Below are 16,129 nucleotides of genomic sequence, written 5' to 3' on the forward strand. Positions count from 1 at the left end.
CAGGCCATCCTGAAAGGCTCCTCCTAAAAAGCCTCCCTTTCACTCAGTTCTAGGCTGCTTCTCTCCCCAGCAGAGGAAGCCACCCTTCTGGGTTTTTTGTTTAGTTTTTTTTTTTTTTTTTTTTCTTAATCTTTTTTGTGTGGTTTGTTCTGTGGTGTGACTCTGTGGTATTCCTTGGCTCCCTACTGCCAGGACACCTTTCCTTTTAGAGCTGTAGTAAAAAAAAGGACTAAGAAAATCACTTCAGGGAATTGCAACTCTTACCTGACTATATATATTAGAATAAGGCAATAACCTCAGTAGAATAAATCAATTGTCCCATTTATTGATGATGGAATCATATTGGAAAACAATTACAACAAAAGAACAGTCTTCTGATAGTTTGCTTTACTAAATGAGATATTTCTTCAAAGAATAACATACAGAGGATTGTCAGTGTCAGTGAGGAAGCCCTTGACTGTATATAGAGACAGCAGTGACATTCACAAGTTCTACCCCATATAATATCAAGGAGTTACTTTGTAAGGGTGAGGTTTTTGTTTCTAATACCTGTGTCTCAATGATGAGCCGTGGTTTAGCTGGGTTTCATTGACTAGATTTGCTCACATCAGGATGTATGGAGGCTATTTTTGGTCAGTGGGCGAGCACTTGCCCTTGATTATAAGTGGAGGTGATAAGCACTTCCGCTTCTGAATGTAGAAAGGTCTGCTCTGTAGTATGCTTTTTCGGTGAAGTTTCTTTTTGGTCCTTGACGCTTTAACTTCTTCTTTAGGATTTTCTGGAAAAGACAGGGGTATGGGTGAAACTGGCACTGGGGACCTTGGCGGGAGACATCTTATTGAGACCACTTTAGCCAGTGGTTGAGTTACTTGGGTAGTAGTAGGCTTGGGTGGGAGTTCCTGGCAGGGGTTTAAAATGGAGTTTTTAGAATTCTTGAAGTCATCATGAGTCACAGCACACTGTTTTGCAGTAGATGGACATTTTAGCAATGATCTAGAGTTCGACTTACATTTGCTAGCACTGCTCCAGTTCCATTTGGAAACAGTTTGTTCTGGCTTGCCAGAACCAGAATTGTTTTTTCTCTTGTCTCGACTTTTATCTATGCCAGGAGTCTGTAGAGTCAATGTGTCAGGGAGCTTTGGTGGCCTGGCTTTCAGTGCAATGGCTTTAGAGGAAGAGGGTCGTTCTGCCATTGAAAACATTGAGCTACAGAAAGTACTTTGTAGCCTTGGCCTCTCTTTTTGTATGGTCATATGTTGTAATCTTTCCAGTTCCAATAAACGAGTTATTATACGCTCAATGGAGCTTTCTGGAGGGTCCACTACTGACTTCCAGCTTTCACATTTTGAGAGAGCGAATCTGTGCAAGTCCAGAGTGTTGAAAGGAGTAGGGAGAAAGTCAGCATATACAGCTGCTTCATTTGCTTCTGTGAGAGATCTCTCTACATGTTCGATATTTTCTGGCTTTAAGTTCAGGTCCATCTTTTTAAAATAGTTGAGCAAAGAGTAATTCATTTTCTCATTTTCAGATAAGTCACTTTCATCTGTGACATTTTCCTCCACACTGCTGTTTTTGCCTTTGAGATAACAATTTGAAGCAGATAAAGGGTCACTAATGTTGTTTTCCATGGCTGAACATGAGTTAATACGAAACTCATTTTTATCCTTAAGAAAGTCTCCATCAGCATAAGGCCAGCAGAGGCCTGCCGGCATTGAGTGACCAGGATAAGAACTAACTTGCTTGCTGTTCATCAAACCCGGAATACTTGCTAATGAGTGGTTTAGAGTGAAGAGCCTGGGACTGTTGGCTGCATTAAAGCTGGTTTCCACTGAAGATTTTTTGAATTCTCTTTAAGACAAAAAAAAAAAAAAAAAAAAAAAAAAAAGACTTAATTAACTAGTGGTTTGTTGATTAGAATTAAAATGCTATTAAATGGTGAGGCTGGAGAAATGGCTCTGCAATTAAGAGCATTTGCTCTTGTAGAGGACCTAGGTTCTCAGTTTCCAGCACTTACATGGTACCTCACAACCACCCATAATTCTAGCTTCAGTAGACCCAGTGTCCTTTTCTTACCTTCATGGGCACCAGGCACTCTTATGGCACACATGCAAACATGCAGGCAAATATACTCATACATGTAAAAAAAAAAAAAAAACCCTCTAAAAATATTAGTAACCTTTATCAAAGATAGGTTATTATTTAGTTCCCAATAGCATTCGTGTGTGGAGCTACCTCTAAAGAAAATGTTAGTTTCCAAGTATGCTTGAATTAGATGCAACTACATAAATGTCTTAGAAAACACATTAGAAAACTAATGGGCAACTCTTGCAAACACAATGAAGTCCTTTATGCTACCTTAAAATGACTAACTGCTGTTAGGAGAAAGCAACTAAAGTGACTGTCGATGGCGAGGAAACTGGAGAAAGGCTCCTTGTAGCTTTGAGTAGCACTGAAATTACAGTGAAATACCTACTGACCCTGAGGTAGACGAAAGTTTTAAAGAATGTATGTATGTTACTTATTTAAAAGATGTCTATGTTAAGAACTGGTTTTTAAAAATTATTTTGTCAAACAATGAACTCAACAATCTGTCAATCAAAATTCATCCTAGATGTCGTCCCTGGTAATTTTCTTCTAATGTCCTCTTAAGAGTAAAATCTCTAGGTATTATATTAAAGTAATACTGAAAAAGTAATAGAGAAAATGAGGGGTGGGGGGAACCAGACCATAGGACATTGGGTTTCTGGTTAGGTTTCCTTTTGTTGTTTGTACATTTGCTTGTTTTAAAGATAGCTTGAGAGCAGGTAGCACCTGTAGCCGCTAGCTAATCAGGAAACTAAGGCACTGAGTCATACAGGTTGAGCCTAAGAGTTTGAGTCTAGCCTGGATAGTAGTCACACAGACACACAGACACAGACACACACACACACACACACACACACAGGCAGGGGACTCGGGAGGAAGGAAGGGAGGAAAGATGAGAGAGCTGGAGAGAGGAAGGGAGGATAACTAGAAATACTAACATTGAAAGATTTGGTGCACCTACTTAGTTCTCAGTTCTTTCATGTCCAACATTTAATAAAAATAACAATTTAAGTCTTTAAAAAATACTCTCATTTCTAGCAAAAGTGACTAAAATGTTCACTTAGCTAAATACCAAGAATGCCCACCTTCCTTTTGAAACACTGTTGAAAAAATCGTTTGCTGTGAACAGACTGTGACCAGCCCATGCAGTGAGTGAGAAGAGAGGAGAATCGGGAAGGGAAGCCTTCGGCATGAGTGAGAGCCCCATTGAGATGGCAAAGCGCATCTCAGAGTGCTCTGAGAAGTAGGTTCTTCTTAGGACAGGACTCTAAACATTTATACCCACTAAAGGTAAGTTCCTGTTACTTCCTGTTGATAACAGACTGAGGAGAAAACTCCTGGTAAAGGACTTCATTGATACCAAACTCCTGTCTCTACAACAAAGCCTACACAATATCTAAAACATGGATGGCTACTAAACACGCTCTTCTAATTACTCCTCAGAACATGCCAAAGTGAGATTAATGTCCACATTCACTGGTAGAGAGTGGCTAAGTCACATAGCTGTGACTGGTAGAACTTCATGCTGTATCCTAACCATTGCACCATGCTGCCACACTTGGTGCTTGCTCCTTTGATCAAATGCAGTGCCCTTCATTTGTCGGCCAAGCTGAAGTCCTGGTTCCCAGCAGAATTCTTTCTGGTGAAAGCAGACTTCCTTATCTCTTTCAGCACTGCTATTCCATTAGGACTTAGTTCCTACAGTCCCTGTCGCTGTGGTTGTGCCCTGGAGCTTTAACACAAGGCAAGCTCTGCTCTGGGGCTCATGCAGGAAGTGCTCTGACCAGGGGACAATGTTCACTCCCCCATGAGCCACTCTACTGTTACACATATATTGAAGAGGACCACAACTTAGGATGGCCATTAACTAGGATATCCTGTGTGTGAAGCGACATAGTGCCCAGCGAAAGGTCTTAATCATATCTCACAACCTGAATCCTTACGAAGCAGTCTGGCTGCTAACACAGTGTAATCAACCAGAAAATAAGAATTCAAACCTGTGAGAGGAGGATACTGCTGCCCTGACTGTGGGCTTGCTGTAAGCTATGTCCACACCTTGTTCTGCCACCATTAATGTGTGACTTTGGCAAGTTTCTTAACGGTCACCATACCCCGATGTTGGCCTCTGTGAAAGAGGAAAGCCGGTGGCTGTCTATCTTGCCAGACTTCCAGGAGAGTTGAGAGTTTCCATGTAGGTAGTTAAGTCAAGCCCAGCATAGCGAACTGCACCTCTGTGTCACGTTTCCTTTCCCTCTAACATAAGGCCAGCTCAATGCATGTGCACTTCAGTGTAAGGGTTCAGTACACGACACTGGCTGGCTTGGCTGCCTGCACTCACTCGCTACAATAGAGTGAATTTCTGCAATTTCCTATTATTTGCAGAGGATATTTTTCCTGGTTGTACTTGATCCTTATAACTCACATACTTAATAAGTATATTTACATTTATTTCAGTTGAATATTAAAAAATCTATTTCCTTCTGGGTTAGGTGGCACATGCCTTTAATCTCAGCCCTTGGGAGGAGGACTTCCAAGGTTCAGGCCAGCCACGCCCACACAGTAAGACCTTATCTATCTCAAACAAAACAAACAAAAACCATATATAAATATATAGATATTTCTCTTACCTGCTATCCATGGTATTTCCTTTATTAACAGGAGAATTCCACATATGAAATCCCCCTTGGTTACTGTTCTGCTAATAGAAGAAAATACACACAGTGTTTGCAAGCTGTGAGGGTGTCAACAGCAGTTATAAAGAGGGGAGGAAGAAATCACACCTGCGCTCTACTGTGAGCATGCTCCGATACGGTCAACTGCAGCAACAGCTGTTCTGACAGAGTTTCCAGATGGTTCTATAAGGCAACGGGAGACCTGAGTCGAGCACAGTCCTGTTTGCTGTTCACGTCCTAAGTAAAATCCAGTGTACTCCCAACTTGCTGTTATCGGCACTGGTAATTAGTGAGACTCAGATACCACTGATAATACTTTTACAGTCAAATGTTTCACATGTTGTCATAAAGGATACATGGAAAGATTATTTTCACCACACACACACACACACAAAAAAGCGCATATTGACTATTTCAAATACTTCAAGACATTTTAGGGCACACACTTAAAACTTTTGACAAGGAGTAGAAAACTTCATTTACTACTGCCAAGTTCAGTTTACAACATTGTACTAAAAGTTAATATGAAGATGTTGGGTTTTCTTTCTTTTGTGACACTGGGGGTTGACACGAGGGCCTTGCACTTTCTCAGCAAGCGCTCTCCCACTGAGCTTTACCTACAGCTATGTTCTTGATTCTTACTTTGAGACAGAGTCTTGCTAGGTCGCTCAAGCATTCCTGAAGTAACTGTACCACAGACATCCCTCTGCCCATCCTCCCAAACACCTGGGTTTACAGGCCTGTATTACCAGACCCATTCAAAATAGCCATTTAATGACCAGTTTACAACCCTGTAAAATAGCAAAGGTTTGAACTTATACATTTAAAGAACTCTCTGGAAATAAAATTTCAAGTTTAGCTTTGGGATAAAGAAAAATTTTAAAGAGCATGCAAAAAAAAAAAAAAAAAAATTCCAAGCAGTATATTTAATGAATTACTTTAAGCCAAACATCCTTACCTTGTTACTTTTGCCTGAAAGAATGTATATGAAAAAATGTCAATTAATAGTTATATAAAATAGGTTAAGTTTTAAAATCCTTTAATCTGTGCAAGTCTTGTGTATAATGTACACATCCAGGGCTTCTTACTACCTGGTGCACCATCCTCTTCTGGTGAGAACCTTTCATTTTCAGCAAGGAGCTCTTCTGATTCCAAGTTGCACTGACAGAGAGTCTAAAACAATGTTTATGGATAAAGTTAGTTCTGATGTTTAAAAGTTTGATCATACAATTTTACATGTTCTCTGGGTAAAAAGCATGATATGGGGCTCCCTCTGCCTCCTCCTTAGAGGCTACCAGCACTTCTTTGAGGAGTGTGTGCATCCTGTCACCAAACCATCACCAGCTCGTCAGGCAGGAAGTGGAAATGCTTTTACGACATGTGCTTTTGTTAAAAAGGAGGGACATGTAGGTCTTCAGTACTGACTTTTAAAATACAACAAACCATCCCATTCAGTGCGTTCCTGGTGCATGGTGGTGCCTGATGGCACATTCATCAAGCACTGGAGACTGAGTGCCAGGTCTGAGAGCCCACAGCGTCGTCCATCAAACACAGAAAATCTCCAGTCCTTGTGTGATAGTCAGTGCTAAGCCGTTTATTACTGATTCTGGATTTCAGGTGTTAGGAAACACATAGTAGATATTTTTTTGAAAGAAAAAAAAAGTGAAAAGTACCAATATCTACTCTTGGGTAGATGTTCTGGGAGAAACTAGGGTGAGTGTAGAAGGTGATTCCAGTACTTTCTTCTGCAAAGGAGACAGCGGTGAGGGTCTTTGGCTGACAAAAACTTTTGCCAGCGAATCTCTAAGCAAATGAAATGTTAGTTGTTACTAGGCAGCATCTCTGTACTATGGAAGGAAAAACACACTTCATTAGAGTATGAAGATTTAATTTACCCACAGAGAGGATGGATAGTTGGAGGTGTAAAGGAGGTAGAAGACTATCCATCTTTAGAGATTTTGAAAATAAAACTGACAATATTCTGATGTCTGGAGTAATATAAGTAATGTCTAGTCTCTTCAAGAGAAGCACCTGAATGGGGAGCTTTCAAAAAGAATAATTGAGGGTGAAGGGTGTAGATAAGTATTGGAGCACTTGAGTATCACGCTTAAGATTTCTATTTGGCCTTAAGCACTTGGGGGAAAAAAAAAACAACACTACAGATTCTAGTTCATCAAGATGAGGGTGAGGGACTGGAGTGGTGGCTCAGCGTGAATAGCACTGACTGTTCTTCCTGAGGACCCTAATTCCTACCTCACAACTGTCTGTCACACCACTTCTGGGGCTCTGACAGCCTCTTCTGGCTTTAAGGCAAAATACACATACCCATAAAAATAAAGAATAAATTTTCCCTTTAAGAAAATGAAAAGTGAGCAGACAGGTATGGTTGTGCACTTAAGGAGGCAGAAGCAGGTTGATCACTGTGAGTTCTAGCCAGCCTGGTCTACAAATCAAGTCCAGGCCAGTCAGGGCTACACAGAGAAGCCCTGTCTCAAAAACAAAGAGGAGGAGGAGGAGGAGGAGGAGGAGGAGGAGGAGGAGGAGGAGGAGGAGGAGGAGGAGGAGGAGAAGGAGGAAGAGAAGAAGAAGATGAGGAGGAAAAGGAAGAGGAGGAGAAGAAAGAAAGTGAGAACCAACTATTGGCATTTTGGAAAGAGCCCAGTAGATGCTCAAGCCTCTTTTTGCTATATATTCCTAGGAAAATGGTGTCCAAAATGTCACGTGAGAAAAAGAAAAAAAAAAAAAAAAAAGCCAAAAACCTATCCTTATGTTGAAATGGGAAGGAGATGTTGAGACAATTGAGCTGTTTATTTATACTCCTAACCAAGGTGGCATATGGTATGGTAAAGAAGGCTTGACTGCCAGTGTCTCAAGAGTTGGGACACGTCTATGTCTTTGGTATCCCAAACACCTTTATTGATTTGTAACAAAAATACGTGGGAGAAAATAAGGAGAGCACTGCCTAGTTGATAACAAAGTGCCATCCTTTTTTTATATTAATTACAGTTTATTCATTTTGTATCCCAGCTGTAGCTCCCTCCCAATCACACTCTACCTTCCTCTTCTCCCATGTCTCTCTCCAAGTCCACTGATAGGAGAGGTCCTCCTCCCCTTCCATCTGAACCTAGCCTATCAGGTCTCATCAGGACTGGCTGTATTGTCTTCCTCTGTGGCCTGGTAAGGCTCCTCCCTCCTTAGGGGGAGGTGATCAAAGAGCCAGCCACTGAGTTCATATCAGAGACAATCCCTGTTCCCCTTAGGATACCCACTTGGATACTGAGCTACTATGGGCTACATCTGAGCAGGGGTTCTAGGTTATCTCCATGCATGGTCCTTGGTTAGAATATCAGTCTCAGAAACGACCCCTGGACCCAGATATCTTGGTTCTGTTGCTTTCCTTGTGGAGCTCCTGTCCTCTCCAGGTCTTTCTATCTCCCCCTTCTTTCATAAGACTCCTGGTACTCTGCCCACAAAGTGCCATCCTTAATGAGATTGTTTCCATTTTTTTAAAAGAAAAAGAGTGCCCTGCAAGTCAAACCCTGCTAAGGGAAAAAAGCTTAGCAGAAACTCTTCACAAAGGAAAGGCAGAGGGTTATCTCCACAGTAAGACTCTGTCTGGGATTATGTCCCTGCCATCCGAAGTCTCCAAATCAAGAGCACTGCCATACCTCCTGAAAGGTGCTTGACATGTGCAGGTTGGTGCCACAGTTCTCATCATTTTTTCTTCCCATTTTGTTGGTGCTGCTCTTCTGTCCCCTTAAAGTCCTATAAAGGTGGTGGAACAGGTACACTTAGGGGAAGGTTTGACATTTATATACAAAGAAGCCTGAGTTTTCTTAAGAAATAATGCTTACAGAAGGGCTAGAAGTGTAGCTCAGTGTCAAAGACCTTGGGTTCTAATCCCACCACAACCACCACACCACCAACCACAAACAGCTTAGAAAGCAGAGCAGGGAACCACATGACACCAGAAACAAACTGCAAGCCAGACCAGTCCAGGCACAATAACAAACAAACAAACAAACAAATAAATAAATAACAATGATAAATAATAATAAATAAAAATAAATAAATAATAATGAATAACAATAATAAATAAATACATTGCAAGACCTAATCAACCGATTATTAGGAAATGAATGCCAGAGATTAGATGTCAGGTAAGAATGTAAAACAAATTATAGAAACACAAAGTAAGTTATCTCAAATTTAAAAACAGACCCCAAGCCTACTTTCAGTCATTCAAAACAAAACGGGCCCCACCTGAAAGCAAAACTAACCTTTTGTATAGGCAGGGCAGGAATCCCATGATGTTTCACTAAAAAGCTCAGAGGGCCGGGCATTTTCTAATACCAAACTCTGGTGTCTAAACTCCCCAGTGGTCTTTAAGATAAAAAAATATTCGATAGAGAGCTATATAATGCAATCACTGGATTAAGGTCTGGATAATCAGAAAAGTTACAAATCACTGTAGTTGCCTGTAGAGCTGCTGATAGTTATAAAGTCTTGTCTCCAGGAAATATTTTTAGTTCAGGTAGTTTGTGAACCGACAGGCAGTGATCACTTGCGACAGTGCAGAAAGCAGCAGGCTGCTAAGCTAGGGATCACCCAAGAGTGTGCCGCCCAGGAAGGCAGGACACCGGTCCGGAGGAAGGGCTGGAAACTAGGGGACCTTCCGTGGCCGGTTCTGCAGCCTTAGCGTCCGGTGGACCGGGAAGGCAGGTCACCCTTCCCTCCTGACTGTGGCCGGCATCCTGGCCCAGGACATCAGAGTCCTCGAGGGTGGCTAGGGCTCTTACTCGTCCGCCTCAAAGGCCCACGTGGACTGGCCGTCGTTGTCTTTTTCGTTGCCTCCAGCCGGGGGCGCGGGCTCCTCATGCTGCGCGAACAGCTTCACCGCGGTCGCCGGCCGGACCTCAGTCTTCCTGTGGTGGGAGGACAGGGAGGGGGAGCAGCAGCTGCAGGCCGGGGGTGCCTCCAGCGGGGTCGCACCCCGGCCAGGCCGGGCTGCTCGAGGACATGTTGCCCAGCAACCACCGCAATGGTCCACCCAGGCCTGCCTGAACCCCTGAAGGCACCCTCGAGGCAGCCTTTCTCTCTCCCCACCCCCTCCCCTTCCACGCCTGTCAGGCCTTGCTAGGCCTTAAGTCCTCTGTGAAACTTCTGGAGCCTTTTAGACTAGCCCCAGTCCTTCTCAGGCCTAAAACTTTCTGGGATCTTTTAGGCCTTTTATGGCCTCCCGAGGCCTTCCTCCATTGCTTTTCTTCCCAAGGTTCTCCTCAGCTTCCTAGAGACCTCTGGGCCATCTTGGCCCTGGTAAAGCTTCACAGATCTTCTGGGGTGGGCTTGAGGACTCTTGCATTGGCCAGTAGGCCTGTCTGGTAGCCACATCCTGGCCCACAGACCTTCATTCCAAAATCTGTTCAAATAAAGAGCCATGTGGTTTGCCCGACACACACTAAATCAGATAGGTGTCAGGCATCGCACCAATGCTTTAATACACAATACATTAAACACTTAAACAGAAAATAATACCCCTGCTGATATTATATAACCCTAAGTTCACCTCTAATTTCCCTCCCTGTCTCGGATACATTTATATTGTAAGAAGCCAGTTTTGTAACCCCAAATGAGTATCTCTTGCCATATCCACAAGCTAAGTGAAGAGAAAAATCATCTATATACATTATATACATTATTATAAATTATATACATTATATATATTATATAATTTATATACATATAAGTGCCTTTTCCCAGAACAGTTTGGTATAGGGAAAATTTTAAAGACCAATTCTATATATAAATAAATGACTACTAAAAGTGTCAATACTAAACTTTCAGGGTTTTTTGTTTTTGTTTTGTTTTTGAGGCAGGGTTTCTCTCTCTAGTCCTGGCCAGTCTGGTACCTGCCATGTAGAACAGGCTGACCTTAAACTCAGAGATCTCTGCCTCTTGAGCTGCCAAGTGCTAGGATTAAAGAGATATGTTACCATGTCCAGCCTTGAAGAGAGATTTCTTTCATCACTTGATGATAATATTTTGTCTGGATGAACATCTATATTCAAATCCTCAAAGGTTCAATAAGGATTGAAATACACTAGCTCTTTAATGTTTGAAGGAATGGGAGCCCTGTCCCTTTTATCTTCTAGAAAAAAAAATACTTTCACATGTACATATGGAAAGTAAACATGATTTCAAGAGTTTGATTGACTCCCCAACCCCACCCAATAGATGTCTGTCTTTTTCCTCTGACTCTAGTACCTTTTCCCCCCAAAAGGTTTAAAGAAGCCCTTCCCACCTACCTTACTCTATGTCATAACCCTTCATTTTTTACTTCTTTGTACAACTCAGTCTTGTTTATGAGCTCTGTATATGTGTTGGCTTTAAAAATCATCTGTTTATCCATAGTCATGTGGGAAGGGCCTTGCCTACTTGGTCTGTTATGTTACCCCCCTCCTTACTTAAAACTGGATGTAACCCACAGTGGAAGCACAGTCAATGAAGAAAAAGACTAAGGTCTGTGGAGGCCTCATTTCCTTGCAGGTTTACTGGAACTCTATCCTCTCCCTGCCTTCAGGCTACTTTCTATCTGGTAGCGTTGACATATAGCTCTGTCAGATGCTCTCCCAAGGCCCAAAGAAGGAATTTTGCAGTGCAGCTTGAACTGATTGCTTTCACTTTTCCCTTCTAGTTCCTTCTACATGTCAATCACATCAGATAATTTAACAATTTTGCAGAAATCTCCCTTTTATCAGCTCTTCTGTTTTGTTTTTAACCTGCAGGATTAAACTGAAAGTCATATAGTTCTAGGTCAATTGTCATCCTTCCTGACTGCTCAAGAAAGATAAATTATCCACTCGCTCTAAGACTGCTGTTTTGGGTTTAGTATAGTAACTCGCTCAAGCCATTTATTAACATAGTTTTTCATCTGCAATATCTTTCTTTTCCACACTTTGAAGACGAGATCTACCTTTATTAAATCTAGCAGAAGTTTTGGCATATAGTAGGCATTCAGCAAATGTGTGAGTTAATTTAATTACTGCCAAACAATAATTACCAGAATGCATGGTATATTAAGGGTGCCAGCCATAGTGCTGAATACCTTATATGAATTACCTATTTTAATACTCAACCCAGTGAAGCAGACATTACTAGTTGCCCTTACTTGGTCACTGAAAACCCAAGCTGTAACCATATCAACTTTTCTCAAATTACAATCCCTTGAAAAATAGTGAATTCAGGGCCATATACTCCCAGCTAATCATTTTTAAGTGTATCTAGCTGGGAATTTTTCTTCTGTCTCCTCTGGAGACAGAGACCACATGTATGTGCATAGGTGTATGTTACACATATACAATGTTCATGTATCTGGCTTACATAATCTCATCTGCCTTATCTTATCTTTCTGGTTCTGTTTTTGTTTGTTTGTTTTCCTTAGGACAGATTCCAGGGTCCTAAGCATCTCTCTGAGCTTTGTACTTTCTCTAAGATTCCCTCTTATCTTCTTTGCCATGGCCTAATCTTAGTAGCTCCTCTTTCCCATGTTTATCACCCCTACTCATATGCTTTTTCTTTCATGCTTTGATGGCATCCAAATCATGGCTATCTTTCCTTTTACCACTAAAAGTGTAACATTGTAGTTAAGTATGAGAAAACAGCTAAGAGAATGGTGCCTTCTCTAATCCCTTGGTTCTGCTTTGGCTCTAATCCACGCTGGGGAAGACAGCAAGCCATATTCTTAGTAGATTAGACCTAGCATCAGTGTCAATCATTGGCCAACCAAAAAGAATGCACCTGCCTTTAAGACCATGGCCAGCATTTAGTTCTCAGAAGTAGTCTCAAGATGGCTTCTCTCTAAATCTATACCTTTTTAGCTAATACAAAGGGAGCCTTTTGTTTTCTTTTCAAAACTGAACTAAAATAAGGAGAATGATCTCTGTCTGATAGTATTTACCAATATTTTCTACAAACTACAACAAAGAAAGTTTGTGATTAATTTACATACGTGTCTGAGGAGTTTAAAGGGGTATCAGATCCCCTGGAGTTGTAATAATGTAATTCTTGATGTGGGTGCTAGGAATTCTTGATGTGGGAACTTAGGTTCTCTTCAAGAACGATGCATGCCCTTTACCCTGAGCCATCTCTCCAGCCCTCAACAGAGAAGGTTCGAATCAGAGGAAAAGATAACAAGCCTCGGGCCAGGCACTTAAGAAGGTCCAGTAGGCCTGCCTTTGCTTCTCCCTTATGGCAGAGATGACAGTGATGAAGAGAAGATGATGCTATTGTGGAAAGCACCTCAACTTACATGTCTCTTTGTTGCCCTGGGTTATTCAAAGGAACGCCAAGCACATCATTTCTTAGTTATGCTTTAGGGTAAATATTTCCATTTCTGCTCGTCTCTCTGTACCTTTCATATTTTGATACTCACCTTGCAGGCATGCGTGATTTCAGAATCTCCTTCAGCAGGATTATGTAAACATTGTCCCTAAATCGATCAGTACTTTCTAATTAACAATATGCTTAGATAAGGTATGATGATTAGATAAGATATTCAATCAGGGGCTAGCAAACGGCTCAGCAGTAAAGAGCGCTGGCTGTTTTTCCAGAGGATCCAGGTTTGATTCCCAGCACTCATACAACAACTCACACTGTAACTCCAGCCACAGGGGATTGGATGCCCTCTTCTGGCCTCCTCTGGCACCAGGCATGCATGTGGTGAGTATAGACATGTTTGCAGACAAAACACCCATCCATGCCCACACACACATTAATATAAAAATAATATATTTGACCTGCGGGAAGCATGTCAAATCAGTGGACAGATGATATTTAGCATATGATTTAGATTAACAGCTTGATTTTATTCAACCATCTGCTGTACCTTTCAGTAGGAGCTGATTTTCTTCATCCCAACTTAGGTATTTGTTTTTGTGATCATTAATCATAAGCATCCTAGCTTTTTTGTACTTGCATAATTCCTTTTAAAGAAACATGAGTAAAATGGGGTGGGGTTTTTTTGGTGCATTTTGTTTGTTTGTTTACTTTAAAGGATTTCTTTTTTATTTTTCTACTTTAAAGTTTTATTTTTAAAACTCAACGTTTGCTGGGAGTAGCACCACACGCCTTTAACCCGAGAAATTGGGAGGCAGAGGTAAGTGGAGCTTTGTGACTTCAAGGCCAGCTTGGTCTACAGAATGAGTTCCAGGACAGCCAGACCCTGTCTGGAAAAACAAAACAAACAACAACAACAAAATTAACCTTTAATGTTTGCCTCCTTAATAATACTATCTTATTTGGGGAGCTACCATTTTATTTCCAATATACAAGAAATTCTGTTCCGAATCTACTTATTCCTGCACCCCTCGATGACAGGGGACATATTTGAAAACGTTTCCCCACATAAGCAAAAGCACACACAAATTGGTGAGGCCTACATCCTATGTGGGTATTAGAGCTGGTATTTTGAACACATTCTCAGTCTCGTGTTTCCTATTTTATTTTGCTCTTATCTCTGGACCTGGGTGTGGAGTTCCTCCTAAGCCTTCTGGTTCTCTGGACGCTGGCACAGAACTGTTTTCCTGGCCATCTGGGATGAGCTTACTTTGAGTTCGGGTCTAGTTTTCGAGAAGGACTTACTTTCTGGTGCTAGGGCTGACGGAGCGTGGATCCTCTTTCTGGGAGTTGGGGCCCTCCCATTTCAGCTGCTGCGAGCCAAACACTCTCTTCAGGACGCTTCCTTTGAGAAACTTGGAGATGATCTTATCTCTCTGGACATTGCTGAACACTCTGCCTTCCGGGAGCCAGCTGACCTTGTCGAATGCACAGCTGTGGCTGGCTGGCAATGGAAGGTGTTCGGGAGACACAGGAGCCCTCTTTGCAACAAAAACAAAACCAAAGGCAAAGAAAGAAAATTCCCTGTTACCTAAGAGCTGTCAGTGTAGAAAAACAACTCGGGTGCTGCCCTGCCCTGTGCCGTGGGATTAATTGTTATTAATTTAGTTAACAAGGCTGTCACAAGGCCTAAGCAGCTACTGGCCAGTATGGCAACTCACCCTCTCCTGCAACAAGACAAGGGCACAGGGCACAGCAGAATTCTGTCTTGGTTTGAAAAGGTATCAGTCATTGAAGAAAAGCACTGGGAATAAGATTAAGATAAAAGCACAAGCATTTGTTGCATGTAAGACTCAGAATTGCAGGCTGGGCCCTCACGAGAAGCAGGGTCTCAGTCAGCAGTATTGGCCAGTCTTCCTACCTCGCTGAGCTCCCGTCCCAAAGTCTTTACAGCAAATCGAGCTGAGAAACAAGCAAAGGGCATTGGCTCCTACAAGTCTTACTTACTGGAAAAAAAAAAAAAAAATCAAAACCACGTCTAAAATTTAAAAAAAAAAAACAAAAAAAAAACCAACAAAACAAAAAACTATCTGATGGTTTATTTCACAATAAAGTAGATGGAACAGTATTCTAATGTGTATATAGATGGTTCTTCCTGACACAGGGTCTCTCTGTGTAGACCAGACTGGCCTTAAACTTACAGAGATCTGCCAACCTCTGCCTCTGTTTCCTGAGTGCTGGAATTAAAGACGTGTGCCACCAGGCTCAGCCTGTGGCATTTCTTTATCCATGTATCTGTTGTGGACAGCTAGTTAGGCTTATTCCCAGTCTGCATGCCTGACGAACACGGGCATGCAGGTGTCTCCTTCAACATAAGAGTCTTAGTTCCTTTGAATTACCCACTAGTGGGATGGGCGGCTCTACCCTCGTTATGTTATTTTAAGTTCGGGATGAACCTCAGTACTGCTTTTCTCAGTGACAACTGTGCTAATTTCCATTTTCACTAACAGTGAAAGGGGATTTTAAAGTTCCCTTGTCTCTGCCCCCTTGACAGTATTTTACATGGTCTTCTGTTTTTAAAGACTTACTTTATTTTTAAATTTTTCTATGTATCAGTGTTTTGCCTGCATATATGTATGTTCATTCAATACATGTGTGCCTGGAGCTTGTGGAAGCTGGAAGAAAGTGTTGGAACTCCTGGAACTAGAATTACAAATGGCTGTGAGCTGCCATGTGAGCGCTGAGAACTGAACCTGGGTCCTCTGCAAGAACAGCAAATGAAATGCTCTTGGCTACCGAGTCCTCTCTCCATCCCATTTTGTCTTCCTGATAACAGCCATTTTTTTTTTCAAGAATAACTTTCAATAGTTATGATCCGCTTCTGGTTTCAACCAATGTCCACATCTCCAATTAACTATGAATATTCCATCAAGTGTTATTTAGAGTAACAATTCGGACCATATTGTTAGGTACACACCTTTAATCCTAGCACTCATGAGGAAGACTCAAGCAGATCTCTGCAAGTTTGAGGCCATCCT

General features: G+C 41.8%; 1 protein-coding gene across 3 annotated transcripts; it reads right to left on the reverse strand.

Annotated features, from left to right (window-relative positions):
• Window positions 1–326: 326 nt before the first annotated feature.
• Window positions 327–9,160, reverse strand: Fam217a (family with sequence similarity 217 member A). Of its 3 annotated transcripts, XM_055595204.1 has the most exons (7): window positions 9,038–9,160; window positions 8,426–8,522; window positions 5,849–5,930; window positions 5,716–5,729; window positions 4,866–4,940; window positions 4,713–4,780; window positions 327–1,848 (listed from the first exon to the last, which is right to left on the reverse strand). In XM_055595204.1, exons 1-7 carry the CDS (start codon window positions 9,064–9,066, stop codon window positions 624–626), a joined length of 1,590 nt encoding a protein of 529 aa, XP_055451179.1. In that variant the 5' UTR covers window positions 9,067–9,160; the 3' UTR covers window positions 327–623. The 3 variants fall into 3 exon arrangements, with proteins under 3 accessions (XP_055451179.1, XP_055451178.1, XP_055451177.1); XM_055595203.1 differs by lacking the exons at window positions 5,716–5,729; window positions 8,426–8,522; window positions 9,038–9,160 and having other exon boundaries at window positions 5,849–6,158; XM_055595202.1 differs by lacking the exons at window positions 5,716–5,729; window positions 8,426–8,522; window positions 9,038–9,160 and having other exon boundaries at window positions 4,713–4,783; window positions 5,849–6,158.
• Between the last annotated feature and the right edge of the window lie 6,969 nt (window positions 9,161–16,129).

The sequence above is a fragment of the Psammomys obesus genome, unplaced genomic scaffold (genome assembly GCF_907164565.1).
Source record: "Psammomys obesus unplaced genomic scaffold, mPsaObe1.curated_primary_1811, whole genome shotgun sequence".
Lineage (NCBI taxonomy): Eukaryota > Metazoa > Chordata > Mammalia > Rodentia > Muridae > Psammomys > Psammomys obesus.

Coding starts and splice junctions, on each gene's coding strand:
- Fam217a (XM_055595204.1), bottom strand. CDS start 9,066: ATGGGATTCCTGCCCTGCCTATACAAAAG. Junction 4,781..4,865: donor ATGCTCACAGTAGAGCGCAG/GTGTGATTTCTT, acceptor TTCTATTAGCAG/AACAGTAACCAAGGGGGATT. Junction 1,849..4,712: donor GGAAATACCATGGATAGCAG/GTAAGAGAAATA, acceptor TTTGTCTTAAAG/AGAATTCAAAAAATCTTCAG.